Source organism: Lytechinus variegatus, chromosome 11 (genome assembly GCF_018143015.1).
Source record: "Lytechinus variegatus isolate NC3 chromosome 11, Lvar_3.0, whole genome shotgun sequence".
Classification (NCBI taxonomy): Eukaryota; Metazoa; Echinodermata; class Echinoidea; order Temnopleuroida; family Toxopneustidae; genus Lytechinus; species Lytechinus variegatus.
This window is the reverse complement of record NC_054750.1, coordinates 10,182,715-10,203,243: the sequence shown is the minus strand read 5'-3', so window position 1 is coordinate 10,203,243 and position 20,529 is coordinate 10,182,715. Positions and strand designations below refer to the sequence as shown.

General features: G+C 35.0%; 1 protein-coding gene across 2 annotated transcripts in view; it reads left to right on the top strand.

Moving 5' to 3' along the window:
• Positions 1-20,529, top strand: part of LOC121424045 — an 83,316-nt gene that overhangs the window by 15,856 nt on the left and 46,931 nt on the right. For both annotated transcript variants that reach the window (XM_041619623.1, XM_041619622.1), the window contains exon 12: positions 10,797-10,947. In XM_041619623.1, coding sequence (XP_041475557.1) covers positions 10,797-10,947 — 151 coding nt within the window. The remainder of the gene's footprint in view (positions 1-10,796; positions 10,948-20,529) is intronic.

Below are 20,529 nucleotides of genomic sequence, written 5' to 3'. Positions count from 1 at the left end.
GCGGTTCTTTCTCCTAAAGGCCCCATAGGTAATAGAGGAATGGCTGAAATAGTTCAGTTGTGAGAGAATAAGACTTAAACAGTTGATAATAATGTCCAGTGCTAACAGCATCTGAAGAACATCTGCAAAGACTGCAAGTGCTTTTATATTGTTTCACTGGCCAGTGGATCCTGGCCTGCCTACACAAAATGTATACACCTTTTCCACTCCCTGATTAGCATTCCTCCAGAGGTTTCCAAACCTCACATCTTACCCATGGATGTAACACTTTTCTGAACAGTGGATTGATACCTTGCCTAAGGCTACTGGGTCACAGCGAGATTCAAGCATACGTCCATCATACTTAAATACAAAGTTGCGTTTCGTACGTAAAGCATCTCTGCAATGGGTAAATTATGCTCAGAGGACATGATATTGTGTGATTTTGCACTTAAGCGCGCATTTTCCTAGTTATATTTGTGCGCATCCCTATCTGAGCATATTTTACGCGATGCACGCTGACGTCACAATAAGTAACGTGTATAATCAGCTACAGTTATCAGCTGATATTTCGAGTCATCTGCACTCTTAAAGCAAATCTTGATGGGTAATTTTACAAATATATTAGCTATAAGTTATCTATGCACCTAATTTTCAAACACCTCTTCCTCTTCAAAATACTTTACACTGCAGTGCTGCGAAATATGACAAATATGGCCTCAACTTTGATTAAATGGGATAGTGGTGTAGAATGTAGATACTGAGACAAGGCTTTTGACTTGTTTTTTGTCATTTAAAAAGCACACTTGCTCCAAGAAAAGTGTTGATAGTTTGAAAACAAGCAAATAATCCCACAATTTTAAATATTCACACCTCTTAAGCATACCTTTCTCTACAACCATGCAAAATTTGGTGAAAATGACATGGGTTTTGAATCAAGTGCAACATTTATTATACTTCTTACATTTGTTATATAAATTTCACAATTTTTCAGATATTTTTTTTTGTCATTCACAAAGTGTGTTTTCAAAATTGAAGGTGCTGCTACTCTTTAAAGAGCAAATGAAAAGCAATATAAGTGGATCCTCCACCTTAATTATATAATTCTGAACTATAATCTTAAATTTGGAGAAGTTTAGATGGATTTTGACTGAGTAATAGAGATATAAACTCAATGTTGTGATCCCATGAGGTCTAAAAATGCAAAATTGTTTTCATTGTGTATTTCTCGATACCTTTCAAATGGGTGAACTTCAAAGTTAGATAGCAAAAAATCAAGCACGTAAACCTGACGTTAAATTGTGCATATTTGGAATATTAAGGTGCTAAAGTAACTCTGTACAAATCTTTGTTGAAATGACATGGATTTCATTTTAACTATGGAACATCCTAATAAGCATGACTTTACACTATAGTCACACCTTATTCTTTGTGAAACGCATCACTAATCACAAGACGAGAGTCAGAATCAATATACCACAACACTACCACAAGGTCCCTTATTACAATGTAAGACCCAATGTTAAAAAAAAAATTCAACATCAACCACAATTTTTTTATACAATTTTACAACAATAAATAATTTTATGTGCAAAAAAATCTTACAGCTTGAATAAATCTGTTTTCCTTATTTATTTTTAAAGCCTCTTTATTTACGTTTGAAAAATATTTTATTGTGTGAATTAGAAATCTGAGAATAGATATATTCTGAAAATTCATTTTGTCCATAATGAAAATTAAAAACATTAAACAAAATGTAAAAAAAAATGAAGATAATAAATTATAATTGAAAAATGATTAAGGTAAAATGAATGAATAAACTACATCAAGAATAAAAGTAATATCAAACACTTTAAGGAAATGCTTTTTTTCCCCCCAATTTGGAACATTTTTTGTCTCGCCTGTGTAGCAGACCGAGACGTAGGTATCACTATTTCCGGCGTCATCGTCAACAATTGTGTTGTACACCCAATAACTTTCTATAGCTTCGAGGTGGGATCACCAAATTCATACCAGAGGTCCATCTCCTGAAGGCACAGGTCAAGTTCGAATATGAGTCGAATTTGAATAAGGTCAAAGGTCAATGAACTTTCCATGACTGGCACTGTGCTGTGTTGTACACACAATAACTTTTATAGCTTCGAGGTGACATCGCCAAATTTATAACAGAGGTCCATCTCCTGAAGGCACAGGTCAAGTTCGAATATGAGTTGAATTTGAACTGGCACTGTGCTATGTTGTACACATAATAACTTTCTATATCTTTGAGGTAGGATTGCCAAATTCATACAAGAGGTCCATCTTTTGAAGGTGCAGGTCAAGTTCGAATGTGAGTTGAATTTGATTAAGGTCAAAGGTCAATGAACTTTCCATGACTGGCACTGTGCTGTGTTGTACACATAATAACTTTTTATATCTTCGAGGTGGGATCACCAAATTCATAACAGAGGTCCATCTCTTGAAGGTGCAGGTCAAGTTCAAATGTGAGCCGAATTTGAATAAGGTCAAAGGTCAATGAACTTTCCATGACTGGCACTGTGCTGTGTTGTACACACAATAACTTTCTATAGCTTCGAGGTGGGATCACCAAACTCGTAACAGAGGTCCATCTCTTGAAGGTGCAGGTCAGGTTCGAATGTGAGTTGAATTTGATTAAGGTCAAAGGTCAATGAACTTTCACACTACTTTGTTCCTCTAATGACATGAACTTTATAATTTTATACTTTTTAACACTAACATTTTACTTCAGAACTCAGTACTCTCTATACCTGAACCGGATTTGTATTTTACTTGTTTATTCTTTAAAAAACTGTTGTTATTTATTTCATGAGCTTTAGTTCTTGGCACCATTTATAATATTCACACAAATTTCACAATGGTACAATAGAAAATCTGTTAAAGTTTCTTAAATGTTACTCTTCAGATTTGCTGTATATGCATGTTCTTGTAATACTGTAGACTGTACAAAACAAATTGAGAAAAGTTATGCCCCTACCGTCATCCAACATAATGCTAAAGATTGGCATTTCATTACACCTAAATAATTAATTTGATTTTACAATTTTACTCACATTATTGTCAATTACATTATTTTTCACTAACATTCATTCCCTTACTTGCATGGAAATAATTGTAGCTTCATAGCATTAACAGCATTCTTAGTGTTATCTGATTTTCTAGGGATAAAGTAGGCCTATACCATTAATGCATATGTAAACTGTCAGAACCACAATTCACCCCCTAAACTGCTGACAGCCTCAGAAATCATATAGCATAGTTTTGACATGCAGGCGAGACAACGCTTGGCATTTGCCTTGTTTTTTATTGGAATCTTTAAAGATCTTTGCGTATACCATTTAGGATATACGTTCAAGTATAGCGAAAACTACTATGCTTTTTGTCTGTTCCCACGCTCATCAACTTTTGACGTATTTTCGTAAAACCTCTGCAAATTCTCACTCAAAGCCAAATTAATGCAATGAACAAAAAAACAAAATAAAACATTAAACCATTGTTTTTTTTGTGGGAAGTTCAGATGTACTCTGTAATCACTTTAGGTTTTATGTTTAAATGCTGTGCTTTGTTCATTTGTTGATCATTGCCTAAACTGTTATAGCCACAGTTCATTATGGGGGCTAAGACCACATAGATCTATTACGTCGTTTGGGGTTTTGGTGTTCCTGCTAGATGGATTATCTACAAAATACATGTAAACTTAAACTCACAAACAGCTAATGTACAAGAGCTCTGTGGGAAAGAATTGGAAGCATTGCTATAAATTTGACCGGAGTTTGACACCAAATCCGCACTTTTCTTGCTCTTGTAATAAAATAGTTTGGGAAAATGAAAAATGAAACGTGTATATTCTAAATCAGAAACAGAACAACATCTAAAGAGTATTCTTAATGTTTTAAAAGTTTAATGTTTTGATTTTTTTATATGCCTGTCCTACAGGACGTATTATGGTATAACGCTTGGTGTCCGTCTGTCTATCCATCCATCCGTTAACTTTTCTTTGTAAACACGATAACTTCAGTTTAACTTAACATAGGCTCATATGATTTGGTGTGTATGATACGAGCATGGATCCCAGGAAGCCTATTGATTTTGAGGACGAAAGCCAAGGACACAGTGACATGTTTTCATCTTACCCTTCTGAAGTCCTTGTAAACACGATAACTAGAGTTTAACTTAACCTAGGCTCATAAAATTTGGTGTGTATGATATGAGCATGGAACCTAGGAATTCTTTTGAAGAGATCAATGGTGAAATCGCCACATTTCACTTTTCTTTCTTGACCAATAACTCCATTTTCTGTGTTACAGGTGGGCACGTTATGTGCTCGCCTTAGCAACACTCTATGTTAATACTGAATTGCTAAAGTTATGGAGATCTGAAATTAGGAATATCCCCATTTAAAATGCTATTCATGGGCTCAGCTTTCCTATCACCCTTTACACAATATTCCTTCCCCCATACATGTTTTGTAACATTTCATAGAGAAATTCCTTATTAATTTGATGTGCTAGTTAAAAATTGATTTCTTTTAAAATTATTAGGAAAGAGGAATATGATTCCAACTCATACTTTTTTGGGGGCGTTCACATGGTAAGGTCAAAGGTAATTTTCAGGTCAACGTTAAAGTTTACATGCAAGACTCTTATATGACACACAACTCTGCAACCGTAAGTCACTTTTCAACCAATTTTAGATGGTAGATGTACTTAGAGCATTTGTATGTTATGCTGCAGTCAGAGGCCACATGGTAAGGTCAAAGGTCATTTTAAGGTCAATGTTAAAGTTTACATGCAAGACTATCTTATGACACATAAAACTGCAACCATAATAAGTCAATTTTCAACGAAACTTAGATGATATATGTACTTCGCAGACCTGCATGTAATTCTTTAGTCAGAGGTCACACAGTAAGGTCAACGGTCATTTTCTGGTCAAAGTCACTTTTCAACCAAACTTAGATGGTAGATGTACTTTGCAGACAGGTTGTTATGCTTTAATCAGAGGTCACATTGTAAGATCATTGGTCATTTCAGGTCAATGTTAAAGTTTACATGCAAGACTCTCTTAAAACGTACAACTCCGCATCTGAAAGTCACTTTTCACCCAAACTTGGGTTGTTGATGCACTGAGGGACCTGCATGCTATGCTGCAGTTGGAGGTCACATGGTAAGGTCAAAGGTCATTTCAGGTCAACGTTAGAGTTTACATGCAAGACTCTCGCATGACACATTACTCTGCAGCCGTAAGTCCCTTTTCAATAAAACTTGAAGATGTACTTAGGGGACCTGAATGTTATGCTGAAGTCGGAGGTTCACATGGTAAGGTCAAAGGTCATTTTTATTTTGTACATTTTCTGTTATACAATTTAAACAATTTAAATCCTGACTGCTTTGGTTGATTTTATGTGGATTGTGCAATCAATCAAGTTTAACATCAATTAATCAAAATTATGATGATGCCTGTCAGCAAATATTATCAAAGAGAGACCAGAAAAGCAGTTTTTACGAGCAAGAGATCTTTATGGACTGATTCCTGTAATCCATTTTTCATGAAAATAAAGATGTCAATAGGGGTGGTCCCTAGAACACATTTGACTTTATCAACATCAGTTTTAGCCCTAGTGGCTTACCTACATGTAGGTTTTGGTGTTACTTGTAACTTCATATTACCAGTCCCAATGAAATACTTAGGTAAATATCACTAAACTACGTGTCACTATTCTAATTCATTACTTGATTGTATGAATGTGTATGCCCTAAAGCAGATGTGGTGTGAAGGAAATAAAATTGCCCAATCACTTTAAAATATCTGCATTTTTTTTTGTTGGGGGTGAAATATCAAACCACTTCTCAAACATGGAATGGGATAACAAAAATCAGAACATTATCTTTCTCTTTAGCTTGTAATACATGTATCCAATTTCTAAAATTGTAGGTATGTGGCAATATGTGCCCAAAAGTCCATTTGTAAAGAAAAATAAGAACTTTAAAAAGAGAGGGCACTAGATACAAAAATATTAGAATTCTAGTTTTAATGGTGAAAAAGAAATTGCAGTGGTCACTTCTATTTTATACAAATGGAACAGATGAAACTCAAGCGCAATATTAACCTTATTTCCAAATAGCTTGGATAGGCTTTCAGTCTCAACTTTGCTTTATTTAAATGATCCATTTTCCTTCCATTCCGTTCTCTGAAAATAAAGACTTCATTGAACCACATTCATGAAAGTCTACTTGACAGCAGCATAAAAGAAAGTTCTCGCCCACACATAACCAAATAAATCTCCATCTGTTATTAACCAACATTCATGTAAAAGACATTCCTCTTTCCCCTTTCATTATCCTAACATTCTTGAGAGATCTTGTTCCCATATTTGGATACAAACATTCAGAACTTGCGTGTGTAACTTGCACACTTTCTCTTTTGCTCATTCTGTTTGGATTCAGTGTACCTTGGAATTTTGCTTTGATAGCTCTTTTCCCCTTCTTCTGGAAGTTTCAAGTTTCAACTAAATATTAAAGTTGGAATGGGTTGATTAAGACTTGAGTTTCTCTTTGGATCGTGTTCAAATGCCTTAAATTTGTGATTAATATATAAATTCCAGGTGTGATATAATCAATTAATGAAATATGAAAATTTTAAACAAAGCGAACACTCAAGCATCGTATATTTAGTCCAAATTATGTGCAAAATTTTAGAAAATAAGTTATTTCTCAGAGATTAGCCAAAGGTGAAGATGCATACTGTTAATCATTGTGAGCTTTAATGTTCTTTTCCTATAGTTAGGAACAATGTTAACACAGATGAAATTGGAATTATATGATGCAGTTATTTTGGTAAAATTTGGAGCATGATGTAAACATCTTACCTTGACTAAAGGCCTGGTCACACCGCCCGAGCGGTGTTGGAGCGGTCGTGAAGAGGTAGGGAGAGAGTGTCAAATTTCGCTCACAAAATTTGGGAAAAAATCGAAAAAAAGAAAAAAACAATAGAAATCGAAAATGGTTAACGGTAGCGAGCGGTGATGATTTTTTCTCTCCGCTCCACGACCGCTCCAACAACGCTCAGTGGTGTGATCAGACCTTTTGCCTGTCAAAAATTTAGGAGAATACTTTTCAAGATCATATTGCTCACAATCTGAAAATGGATTGAGCTTCAGATACGAAGTTTTTGTAGGAGGATTTGGAAGTCAGCGCCACGTTCTCACATTGAATGGAAATTGAAATTATTATCATGAATATTTTAAAGGTAAATGCCAGTTTTGGTAACGATATCAAAATGAGTTCGTACAGAATCCAATGAAATTACCACCAAAGTGTCTGTATAAATAAAGAATATGCGCCAAAGGATTCTGGAAGAAATTGCGTAATTGCTGAGAAATTAGCAAATAAGCACAGGATTCGGGTCAAGCGTCGGGCACGACATTTAAAGCAATAACAATACACTGTCCCACGTGCACTTATCTGTGTTGGGGATCTTCAGGGTGAATATTTTTCAGCGTAGATTTCAAGATTTCACAAAGTTCACTTTATGTGACTGTATCAGATCTAGATCCTCGATGATATACTGACAATTTAGCCTGGTTTTACAGACTTTCTCATGAAATCGGTGTTTACTGCAACTACTGACATTTCTCTTTAAAATAAGTTTTTCACTCACCTACAGGGTCCCATTTCATAGAAATCGGTATGATAGGAACTCTTGCTGAAATTTCTACGTTCATTGGAAGATCCAACCAGAAAGCAGAATCTTCACTGTTGTCATGGTAATTGACATTCTAGCAAGAGTTGATATCGTATTAGCTTTAGTTTTTATGAAATGTGACTCAGAACTCTAGTTTTTCTTTAAAGGGGAATGAAACCTTTGGAACAAGTAGGCTTGTGTCGAAACAGAAAAATTAAAGAATAAGAACAAAGAAAGTTTGAGAAAAATCAGACAAATAATGAGAAAGTTATGAGCATTTGAATATTGCAATCGCTAATGCTATGGAGATCCTCCTATTGGCAATGCGACAAGGATGTGTGATGTCACATGTGAACAACCTTCCCTTTGATGGACCATAAAATACCCCAAAATGTCTCTTTCTTGCTTTTTCTTATGGTGATACAAACTCTTTATCCATAATGTATTCTTTAAAAATCTGTATTACATGCCCTCCTAAAGAAAGAACACATGATCTACTGAAAGATGTGATAAAAGAGGCAGTTTAAGGGAAATATATACTAAAGAAATGGGGAGAGTTGTTCACAAGTGACATCACGCATCTTTGCTGCATTGCCAATGTGAGGATCTCCGTAGCATTAGTGATCGCAGTATTCAAATGCTCATAACTTTCTTGTTACTTGTCTGATTTTTCTCAAACTTTCGTTGATCTGTTTCTTTGATTTTTCTGTTTTTACACAAGCTATCTTGTTCCAAAGGTTTCATTCTCCTCAACTTTAAAGTTATTTTGGGGGAATCTTATGGTCCACATGATCTTCTCACCTTTGGAAATGGCTGTGAAAACTTTGATGGAATTATTTTTTTTGTAACCTGATTTACTTTGCTTACACCTGCTCGAACAATGAATTGGTTTGATTGTGGTTGAGACATATTGATGTAATAATAAAAAGGTCTTGTTCTCAGCTGCCAGTGCGGTGTGATTGGTAACCCAGATATTGCCCATGATGTTCAAATCTGAAACCCTTCACTTTATCATGTTCCCATGCTTGCATTCCATTCAAATAGAAATTTCAGTAGTTTCTAATTTTTAAGATGGGATAAAGACAAGCAATATAGTCGATATCATTTAGTAATAGCAATGACATAATGATGATAATACTTTTTTTTTATAGTGCATATCACATCAATATGTGATGATGTTATGAATCTGAAACAAACATGTTTTCTTATAAATTTGGCCAAACTTTAAAGAAGTTTTCTTGCATTATAACAATTGTAAATGTATATTTCTCTTAGATTAATAATGCAAAAGAAGGTCCTCATATTTGTTCAGTTGGTTTTTTTTAAACTTAGCTATGCAGGTTTCTGTTCCATCTAACAAAAGTTTGTCCAATGTATCTGATTATTATTTTGGACTATCTTTCACAATTATAAACACCTTTCCGGAGAAGAAAATGGTGATACGGATATTTTTGTCGTAGAAAATGTGTTTTCAGTATTGGACCACACACATTCTTGAAGATGTACGCACCTATAGGCCTATTCAGACCGCCTCAATCACCAGAGTACCTGTTATTAAATTACAAGAACCTATTCAAGCCTTAAATACACGATAATTCTTTTTTTACTTCATACTGACCGAGAGAAGACCCTTTCGGGGTAAGTTCTCAATGTTACGAGCATGATCAGTTGTCTGATGAGCAGGCAAGGTGTGAGAGTCAAAATTGCTATCTCAGCAGCCAACCATGGCCCCCGCTTTCAACTACATAATGTGTGAAGAAAGTTCCCGTAATTTGCTTTCACACTGCCAAAATTCCTGCAAAATTTATCATAAATTTGACAAGTACCTACAGTTTAGGGGGGGGCTTTTACGCATAATTTGCTTTCACACTGCCAAAATTATTTGGTATTTTCTGATTGAGGTAGATCAGGGCGAATTTCCTGATCAGGAAATACCCAGAACTGACGAACTTCGAGGCGGTCTGAAAACACCTTATGAATAATTTACTGCACTGTCTAAAGCTCCCTGGCTTGTTTGATTTGTGCTAAAAGGCCTTAATTTTAAAAATGTGTTTGATAGCTGTATACCATCTGCTGTTCCTGGAAATCATTATTAAGTTATGGTACATGTTCAAAGAAGCCCTTTTCCAGAATTTGCCACGATTTCAAACTTTTCTTCATCAGAATAATGAGCTCTTTCATAGTCCAGATTACATAAAATCTAGTGACATTTTGTGGTTATTTGTGAATAACCACTATGAATCAATCAGTACGTTCTGGAAAAAAAGTACTTTGAACTTTGAACTCTATTCATGCACATTTCTTCAAATCACAGTCTTATTTGGACTTTGAATTATATTTCAGAAATTGGTAGTTGGATTGGGTAGGAAATGATGTAGTCTTTAAATAAAAAATGTAGTAAACTTCAGGCTTAACATTCTATTTGTGTAATTTAAACATCTTTTTTAATTAATTGAATTGAATGATACTGAATCTAAATGTTTAAATTTTATGTTGTAAAATTCTGATTCAGTAATTAGATCAGCAATGATTTCTTTACTTTGCAGGAGGGAAATTTTATGGAATTTATTTAACATGACATATGGGGCTTGTGTCATCACATCGGGTTGTCACGTTGGGTCGGCTATCGCATATGCCTGACCATTCAAGAAAAGGCCCCCTAAATTCCCAAAACGTTGCGTTCAGTTTACCTACCATTCAATAATTTTGCTATAATTTTCACAAAACATTGGGTAAACTGGGCCTGATCTTTCAGGAATTTAGGGTGCCCATATATCAAATGGTTTGGTAAACTGGACCCGACGTTTTGGAAATTGAGGGGGCCCTTTTCTTTAATAGTGGGGTATATATGATACCCCGACCCAACCCACAACCTGATGTGATGACACAAGCCATATCATGGGAAGCTGCTTGCTCTTCATGTCACAAAATTAAAGCTTTAAAAATCAATAAGTCTTTCATTTCCTGACAGATTTTCGCCTAACCATCATTCACATGTTTCTTTTGTTGCATACTTTTATTAAATCATCCAAACATCTGAGTGAACCAGAAGGTGTGCATGTTTTTGGCAATTGAAATATCGTGAAATTATCATCATCATTATTATTGTTATGCAGGCAAGCCTTTCATCTGCTCTGAGAGAACTGTATCAGCTTCGTCTAAATCAGCTGGGGGATCCATCCATCTTCACTGAGCTCTACTACTGTGGAAGCCTTCATCATCCAGAACGCATCAACAAAATCATGAGCAATGGGTTTTCAGATGAAGGTAAGATAATGGATGGTGTGTCCTGCGAAAAGAATGTTTGAGAGTGTACTGTGAAAAGAAAGGTGGCATTTTTGTACTGTGAATAGGTTGTAATATGGAGATGTTGTGTGACATTGTGTGTACTGTGGAGAGATTTTTCAAGTGTGGGTATTATGGCGATGTTATTGGAGTGAGTGTACTGAAGATACATCGGTTGAGTGTGTACTAAGGGTAGATCGTTGGAGAGTGTACTGTGGGAATATTGTTCAAGAGTGTGAACAGTGGAAAGATTGTTAAGAGAGTGTATACTGTAGATAATGTGTTACTGTGGAAAGATTAATAGGGTGATTAGGGTGTGTTTACTGTGGAAAGATTGATAGGGTGATTAGGGCGTGTTTACTGTGTAAAGATTGTTAGAGAGTGTGTACAGTGGAAAAATTGTTAAGAGAGTGTGTACTGTATATTGTTGGATTATGCGTACTATGGATAGATTGATATTGTGCTAATCTTTCCACAGTTCACACACACACACTAACCACAAATTGTGGAAAGATTTGTAGGGTGGTTAGGGTGTGTTTACTGTAGAAAGATTGATAGGTGTGTTTACTGTGGAAAGATAGTGAGTGTGTACTGTATATTGTTGGATTGTTTGTACTAAGAATAGATGGATGAGGTGGTTAGTGTGTACTTTGGAAAGATTGATAGGGTGGTCAGGGTGTATTTACTGTGGAAAGATTGTTACGAGAGTGTGTTCGGTGGAAAGATTGTTAAGAGAGTGTGTACTGTATATTGTTGGATTATGTGTACTATGGATAGATTGATATTGTGCCAATCTTTCCACAGTTCACACACACACACTAACCACAAATTGTGGAAAGATTTGTAGGGTGGTTAGGGTGTGTTTACTGTAAAAAGATTGATAGGTGTGTTTACTGTGGAAAGATAGTGAGTGTGTACTGTTGAAAGGTTGTTAAGAGAGTGTGTACTGTAGGTATATTTTTGGATTGTGTACTTTGGATAGATTGTAATGGTGGTTAGGGTGTGTGTACTGTGGGAAGATTGTTATAGTGTGTTTACTGTGGAAAGATTTTTAAGAGAGTGTGTACTGTATATTGTTGGATTGTGTGTACTATGGATAGATTGTTATGGTGGTTAGTGTGTGTGTGTGTGTGAACTGTGGAAAGGTGGATAGGGTGATTAGGGTGTGTTTACTGTGGAAATATTGTTCGAGAGTGTGTATTGTGCAAAGATTGTTAAAGAGTATGCACTATTCAAAGATTGTTAAGAAAGTGTATACCGTAGATATATTATTAGATTTTGGGTACTGTGGATAGATTGTAGGAGTGTGTGTACTGTGGATAGGACCATTAGAGTGTGTGTACCTTTTAAAGATTTTTAGAGTGTACTATGTGTGTGTATTATGAGAAGATTGGTGGCGTGTGCATACTGTGGGAAGGTTGCTGGACCTTGTGTTCTGTGTATAATTTGCTGGTGGTGTGTGTTTACTGGGGAAAAGACTGTTGAATAGTGTGTACTGTGGGAATATTGTGGGACAGTGTGTACTCTGTCTAGATTAGTGGCAAGTGTGTACTAAGGACAGATTATGGGACAGTGTGCAATGTGTATAGATTGATTGTGAGTGTGTACTGTGGATAGGTGGATGTAGAGTGAAAGGTGTATAGATTATTGTAGAGTGCACTTTTAGTACATCGTAAGAATTTGTGTACTGCAGATAAATGATGAGAGTGTGCATACTGTGGAAAGATTGTTGGACATTGTGTTGTGTGGAACACATTGATTAGATCATGAGCTATGGGTTTTCAAATGAAGGTAATATAACTGTGATGGATTATGTGTCCTGTGAAAAAGATTGATAGAGTGTGTACTGTGGAAAGGTTGTTTGGGGGTTCTTTCTTGTGGGGAGGGTGTTGGAGGGTTTTCAAAGTGGAGACTGTGGAAGGATGTTCACTGAAAGAGGATGAGTTGGCAAGTAATGTGGAAAGAGAAGAGGAGGATACCATGGACAGAATGTTTAGTTGGTGTCCACCGTGGAAAGAATGAGGCAGTCGTACAGATGTATGCCCCACAGTTTTTTGGTGACATTTCTTTCATACTCTATAGTCCAGAGAAAAAAAATGATTACTGTATGTATGTTATTTTTCCAAATTTAGTTAGAGATCATTTTGAAAACTAGATATAATTTAGCTTGCTATCTTTACAGGCAAATTGCTCCCCTCTCCCCATTTATCTTTTTCTTTATGTATAAAGATTAGGGGAAGGCGGGGTAAGTTGAACATAGGGGTAAGTTGAGCCATCACCCTCAGGCCAATAAGGTTTGGACTGGGGTAAGTTGAGCCAGCCAACATGGGGCAAGTTGAGCCATCATGGTAATTCTTAGGGTAAAGTGTATATATATATATAATATATAATAAAATAAACAAACAAACACTCACTCAACTTACCTCACAGATGGGGCAAGTTGAGCCATCATGGTAATTCTTAGGGTAAAGTATATATATATATAATATATAATAAAATAAACAAACACTCACTCAACTTACCTCACAGATGAGGCAAGTTGAGCCATTTGACATTGTTTTTTTAAAGGTGACAATGACTTTCAGTGTGGGGGTAGAAAGTTATGTGAAAACTGAAAAGTATTTGCCATGAATTAAATTTTAGGCAAGGTACTTATTTCTACAAAAGTATTCGTCACATCAATTCTCACATGCAAAATCAAAAAGTGTCACAATTTACCCCACTTTTCCCTACTGATTCATAATGACTACATCATCATGTGGCCATTATTGAAATAGTTTTATTCTATCCAAACTCTTTGTCAAACTATGATTGATAATCAGGCCATTCTTTTGTCTCACCATATGCTTATAAAATAAGATGATTTTATCTTGTGCAGTGGCAGATCCAGTTGCGCCACAAGGGACACTGCCCTATAATTTTAGAATCATCCATTGAATACAAATAAGATAATTGGATCGGGGTCATCTCCATGTCTCCACTTTGAAATCCTGGAACCGCTACTGATTGTTTCCAAACTTTGAAATTTAAATTTATCCAATTATGAATGATTATGATCCCCATTCATCCTTTTGTGTTCGCAAACTAGACAATGGGTAGTTTGATAAAAATATGTCTCAAGGGGGGTCATAGATACTTCTTTTATTTCAAGTAATACAGTGTTGTTAGTGTCGGTTTAAGGCAATTACAGATAAAAATTTGCCTCTATTGTGAAAATTATTGCCCTAGACACATTCACAAATCAAAAATGACAATAAACACAGATATTTTATACTGATGAAACAAAGGGGGGAATGCAGATGGAGGCCATAATAGCTATTGTGCCAATTTTTTTGTGTCAAGTTCATATTGTTTCATGTTTACTGATTGATTCATCCATTGTAATTTAGGGTGATATACTTGCTCTCAGTTGACATGACAAATACCATTTGTGTTCATGGGTCCACCCATATCAAAAGGTTTCAGCTAGATGACCTCACTTTGTGGCATGTTCTTTTCTTATAATTGCACTATGTTTCTTTCTTTGATTTTATTTTCATTTTTATCACAGAGATTTGAAGAATTATTTTTTCATACAATATGACATTGTTTGTAATGGAGATTTTCACAATTATTGCATTAATTTTGAATCATCTGTATATGACAATTTCTTCTTCAAAGGATATTAATTATATGGGCAGTTGCATTGTTTCATTGACTTTATAAGAATAGCTTGAATTTATGAAAGGGTCATCATTGCTGAAGTTAATTATTGTATTGTATTTATTTAATCACAGTAAAACTTACATTCAGTCTTAACAGACTGCTATCGTTGTTATTATTATTTTATTTAGCATTTAAAAAAACAAAGAATACAAACAGATCAGAGACAAGATCAATCAAACATGATAGAGAAAATAAGACCTGGATGAAAAGAAAAAAAAAACACTACATGTGGAGTGTCATAGAAACAGTGGATAGAAGAAGAAAGGAAACGGAAAGTGGAGATTTGAGAGTAGAGTGATCTTTCTTGAAAGTAGTCCTGAAAATGACTGTAAACCAGAAGAGATTGATGAGTTGAAAATACCTTGAGTAGTAGGATGGATGAGGAGATGCTGGCTTGAGTCGGCGAGTAGAAGCTTAGCTTGCTTTTCAGCAAGTCCGTGAACAGGTAAGAGTGAGACAATACAAAAATATCTGAAAGTATTATTACAGTAACACATAAAAAACATGTACATATACATATAAAAAATACAATGATAAGTTAAACTACATAAACCACAGTGCGAAGAGAAATTCTAGAAATTCTATACCCCCCTCGGCAGATGAGTAAGAAGTTGACCGAATTAACTGATTTCATGAATAAAAGAGAACTTATCCATTTGATTGGTATTACTTGGTTAGGAATTAAATAATTGAATACCCATATAGAGACCACCGTCATAAAATTTGTTGTTGTTTTTTTTAGACTAATCCTACATTGGTAATGATTACTTTTCTTGATACTAATTTTGGAGCACAAGAAATATGGAAGTTGTCCATGAAGTAATTTAGATATAAAGGAAACTGCTCGTTTTTCCATCACAATTCTAACTTGTCAATGTTCAGAGTAGAATGCAACAGGTTGGTGCTATATCTATAATCAACTCTTAAGACCATACGCAGTGCTCGATTTTGAAGAACACTCAATTCTGTAAGTAAAACTTTCCCTGCATTGAACCGTACTATGGAGCAGTAATCAAAGTGTGGTTGAAAGAGTGATTTGTAAAGCATTACAGCAGTATTCAGACTGATGTACGGCCTGAGCCGTTACAAACAATTAGGATTTTTGTTACTTTCGTCTTAACAAAGTTAATATGTGCATTCCAGTTGAGAAGTACATGTACACTAAGCATAACACCAAGGTATTTGCACTCTTCCACTCTTTTTATTTTTTTCACCTTCAATTTTAACCTGTGCATTTGCAAATGAAGTTAATTTACCCCTTGATCCAAATACGACAAATTCACATTTCTTGGGGTTCAGTAATTATTACTGAACCCTAAGAAATGTGAATTTGCCGTATTTGGATCAAGGGGTAACCAGTCTGAAATCCATGCTAAATCTTCATTTAGACAGGAACATAAATCAGAAACATTATCTAAGGAATAGTATACAGGTATCATCACCTTACATTGAAATACTGCTAAACTTTACAACAGTAGAAATATCATTAAAATATGAAAAGAATAAACATCAAGGGACCAATAGTACTACTCCCTTGTGGAATTCCACAGGTAACTGTTATAAGACAAAAATGTATTATTGATAATTGTTACACATTTTCTTAAAGTTAAATAGTTTTGGAACCATCTTAAGCTTGACTCATCGTCTTTGAACCCCTGAAGATCAAGTTTTCTTAACATAATATTGTGGGGAAATCATATCAAATGCTTTCCGAATGTCAAGCGATACTAATCCAACAGCGTGCCCAATATCTAATTTTTTACAAATATTTTCTGTAATTGTAAAGAGGGCTGTATTTGTTAAATAATTGGGGCATAATCCCAACTGATTATTTTATAGTATATCATTATCAGAATCATATTTATATACTTGTTTAAAAAACAACTTTTTCCATTACTTTCAACAGTACAGGCAATACGGAAATCGGCCTATAATTAGTAGAATCCTTTAAGTTACCACCTTTAAATAATGCCATGAGGTTAGCCATTTTCCAGGCTAATGGAACTATTCCCTGCTTAAGAGAATGATTTATATGTAACAATGGTACAATAATATGTGAAACTGAATCTTTTAAGATACAGGTAGGTGTACTATCTAATCCTGAAGAGTTATTTTTGGAATCTCATTAAAACACTTTACTGCATCATTCTGTGTAACTTCATTAAAGGGGAAGTTCACCCTGACAAAAAGTTTATTGTAAAAATAGCAGAAAAAATAATAAAAAATATTGCCGAGGGTTTGAGAAAAATTCATCAAATAATTAAAAAGTTATTAGAATTTCAATTATTTGATTTTTGACGTCATATGCGAGCAGTATTCCTACATAGCGAATGGTAAAATATCAATGAAATGTCATTTTCTCAGAAAATTAAAATGGTTTTCACTGGAACTTTTGTATATCAATAGACAAATTATTTCACACCCGATCATGAAAAGAAAACAAAATTAAGTCATCAGGAACCATACAAAATTTGAAATTCATAAATTTTATATTACATAACACATGGGGCAGCTGCTCGTTTATGACGTCACAAATCTAAAATTTTGAACTCTAATAACTTTCTTACTCTTTAACGGATTTTCCTCAAACTTTCACCAATATTTTTGACTATTTTTTCTGCTATCTTTACAACAAAGTTTTCTTCAGGGTGAACTTCCCCTTTAAAGAGAACACAGTTGATTGTTTGATTGTTGATTCAAACGTTTTCACAGCAAACTGAGCACCATCTTTAAGTTCTTTGGTTATATTTGAAAAATAATCATTCATATAATTTGCGATGTCTTGAGAATCAGACAATATACTAAGAATCAGACAATATACTTCCTCCAATATCAAGTGATTCTAAAGTTTGACCTTTACGTTTGTTTGGAAGGATTTTAACCAGCAGTTTCCATATTTCAGCACTATTGCCAGAGTTCTCAAAAATGTTCGTTATATATTCCCTTTTGGATTTACGTCGCTTCGCCGTGACTTATTACGTAACAGTCTGTATTCACACTAGACAAGCGTGCCTTTTCTTAACACTGATCACGAACCTTCATCATAGTTAAAATCTGTTCATTGCCCCATGGAACACTTTCTTACAAATTCGTTTATTTTCACAGGTGCAAACCTATTTAGGATATCATTATACATATTTAGAAAGTTATCGTAGGCTGTGTTTATGTCAACTTCAGAAAGGATCTGAAACCATGAACATTTATCCAGTTCCTTACAGAATGAAGAAAAATTCATTTTTTTTCAAATCACGATAAGTGACGTATTTGTGCTTAGACAGTGTCATTCTAGTTCTTTCCAAACGTGCAACAATCATGTAATGATCACTTAAAGAATTTGTTACAACATGACAAGACAATGTCATTTTAGTTCTTTCCAAACGTGCAACAATCATTTAATGATCACTTAAAGAAACTATTACAACATCACAGAATTGAACTGTGTCATCATTAGAAGAAATTAGTAAATCTATAGTTGAGGAAGATGTGTCAGTTACCCTAGTAGCTTTCAAAATATATTGTTTCATATTGTAATCGTTGGCAAGCGATAATGATTTTTCTGTATGAATGTTATGAGGTTTCTTCGATACATGTACATCACAATTTATATCACCAAGTATGATAAAATCAAGACAATGAGAATCCAGATATTGCAGTAACAGCTTAAAATTATCTACAACAACTTTATTTGAATCTTGTTGTCTGTACCATGTCACCAAGTGAAAAGGCTTTTGTTTCTCATTAACAATCTTGATATATATTTATTCCAAGTGACCAAATCAAGTTCTTTCATTTCAAATACAATGTTACCTCTTAAATATATAACGACACCACTACTATGCCTATTTCCGTTCAGCCTGATAATATTATAGCCACACAGAAACTTGAGAGTCAAATATATTGCTGTCCAATTTTGTTTCACTGAGAGTTAAGATATCCAAATTGCTTTGTTCTAAAATATGATTAATTTCGTCTACAGTTTTTAACAAAGTACACATATTTAGATGTCCAATTTTCAATCCCTTGTTACAATTCAGTTTTTCAAAGACAAGTGGGATAGAGTCATAATGATTGTCATTTGAAGTTTTATCAATTACGCTTGGTCGTTTTGTCTCTCCATACTGATCAATAAGATGAAAAGGCAATTCTCTATACAGGCATACATCACTGATCCAATCAGTATCCGAATGTCAAAAACTCAGAACTCAGGAATGAACATTTAAGATGAATCCATCAAAGGCATCTACATATAACACAGCATCATGATTATGAGGACCTGATTTTTTTACATATACATGGAAAGAGTTTGCCCATTAGACAGTTCAAACTTTTTCAGTGATCAAAATAAAGGATAAGCTACGTGTCACTGTCAAGATTTTCGAGATCGCTTGTACGAGCAATTCGTACTCTCCTTCCATCGTTGGTGAAAGCAGTTATCTTGCCTTCTGATGTCCAAGTCTTCTATACGTTGACATTGGTTCTTGCCTTGAAAAGTAGAGATGACCTGTAGCTTGTAAGGTCCTCATGAACAGAGCCCCGAGTTTCATGCGATTGCGGTAGATAGTATCCCTTACATTATTCCTGTTGAATTTGATGGTGATAATCCTTGGCTTACTGCTGGACTTTATTGATTCCGATGACGATCCTACGTGTTCAACACTTGACGCAGCCTGCTTAGAAGATAATCTATGTGAGCAATCAATGTGGGTAGGTGCTATGGTGATTCCCATCTTTTCCTTCGCTAGATTGATGATTGCCTGATCTAGCGTTTCAGTGGGTTTTTCTTTCACTCCATGAAATCTCAAACAGCTCCTTCTACTATACTGTTCTTGCTCTTCAACACTTGACTCTATCTTTGACAGACTTTTCGACACTTTAATTCAGTTTTACTTCAAATGACTGTAGTTCTCGAATTTTGTTTTGAAGTTCTAGTTGGAAACCATCATGTAAATCACTAGCAATTTTCTCATATATCTCAGAGTAAATTTCATCAACAATGGCCCGAATCACAGGCATTGATTGCAGCGCGAGCATTATCTGTTTCTTAATTGTGGCGGGAGAATTTGAATCATCATGCGCTTTGGTATGTGTATTTCGATCCTCATCACATTCAGTGTTCTGGCTCGATACATGCCACACGTATGTTCATCACCCATAGGTTATGTATCAACCCAGTGGAGTTCGCCATTAAAGGCCTTTGCACAGTTTCAACGTTGGTGTCGTGATACTTTTTAATAAAGAAAATGTGTGTCGTACCCATGACAACATGTATTGTTGCTGGAATTTCCAGGAATTTAAAATGGATATGGTGTGATCAAACTATGAAAATTTATAACCCATATGTCAATGGTCATATCAAGACTTTAGTTCAGAATATCGTGCACAAATAAAGGCAGATCAGCCTAATTTCATATCATTGTCTAATACGTAATAGATCGGGTGTGGGGGTAAAAAATTTCAACATTCTATTCTACCAAGTTCTCAATTTTTTTGATTCTTTCTTTCTATAGTATGTCATTTTGTTGTTATTTCTTTGTATATTTCTGTTGAGTTTGACAACTCTCCGTTTTTTTTTAATGTGTAAGCTAGATGAATAGTCAGTGGATCTTGGGGCATATGGCAATTGAAATCACGTATGTCAAGTGGCGTTATCATCTGATCGGGGGGGGAGGGGGAGGGGGGGTGAGAGCAATATAAAAGTATCGAGCTGCAATTAAAAAAAATGTCCCCCCCCCCTCCATAAAGAGCTGTTAGTAGACGGGGATATATAAATCGTGTGTGAAGGGGGTGGCGGTCAAAGCAATATATTGAGTTAAAAATTCAACAAAAATATTTAAGGGTACCACCCCCCCCCCCCGGCCC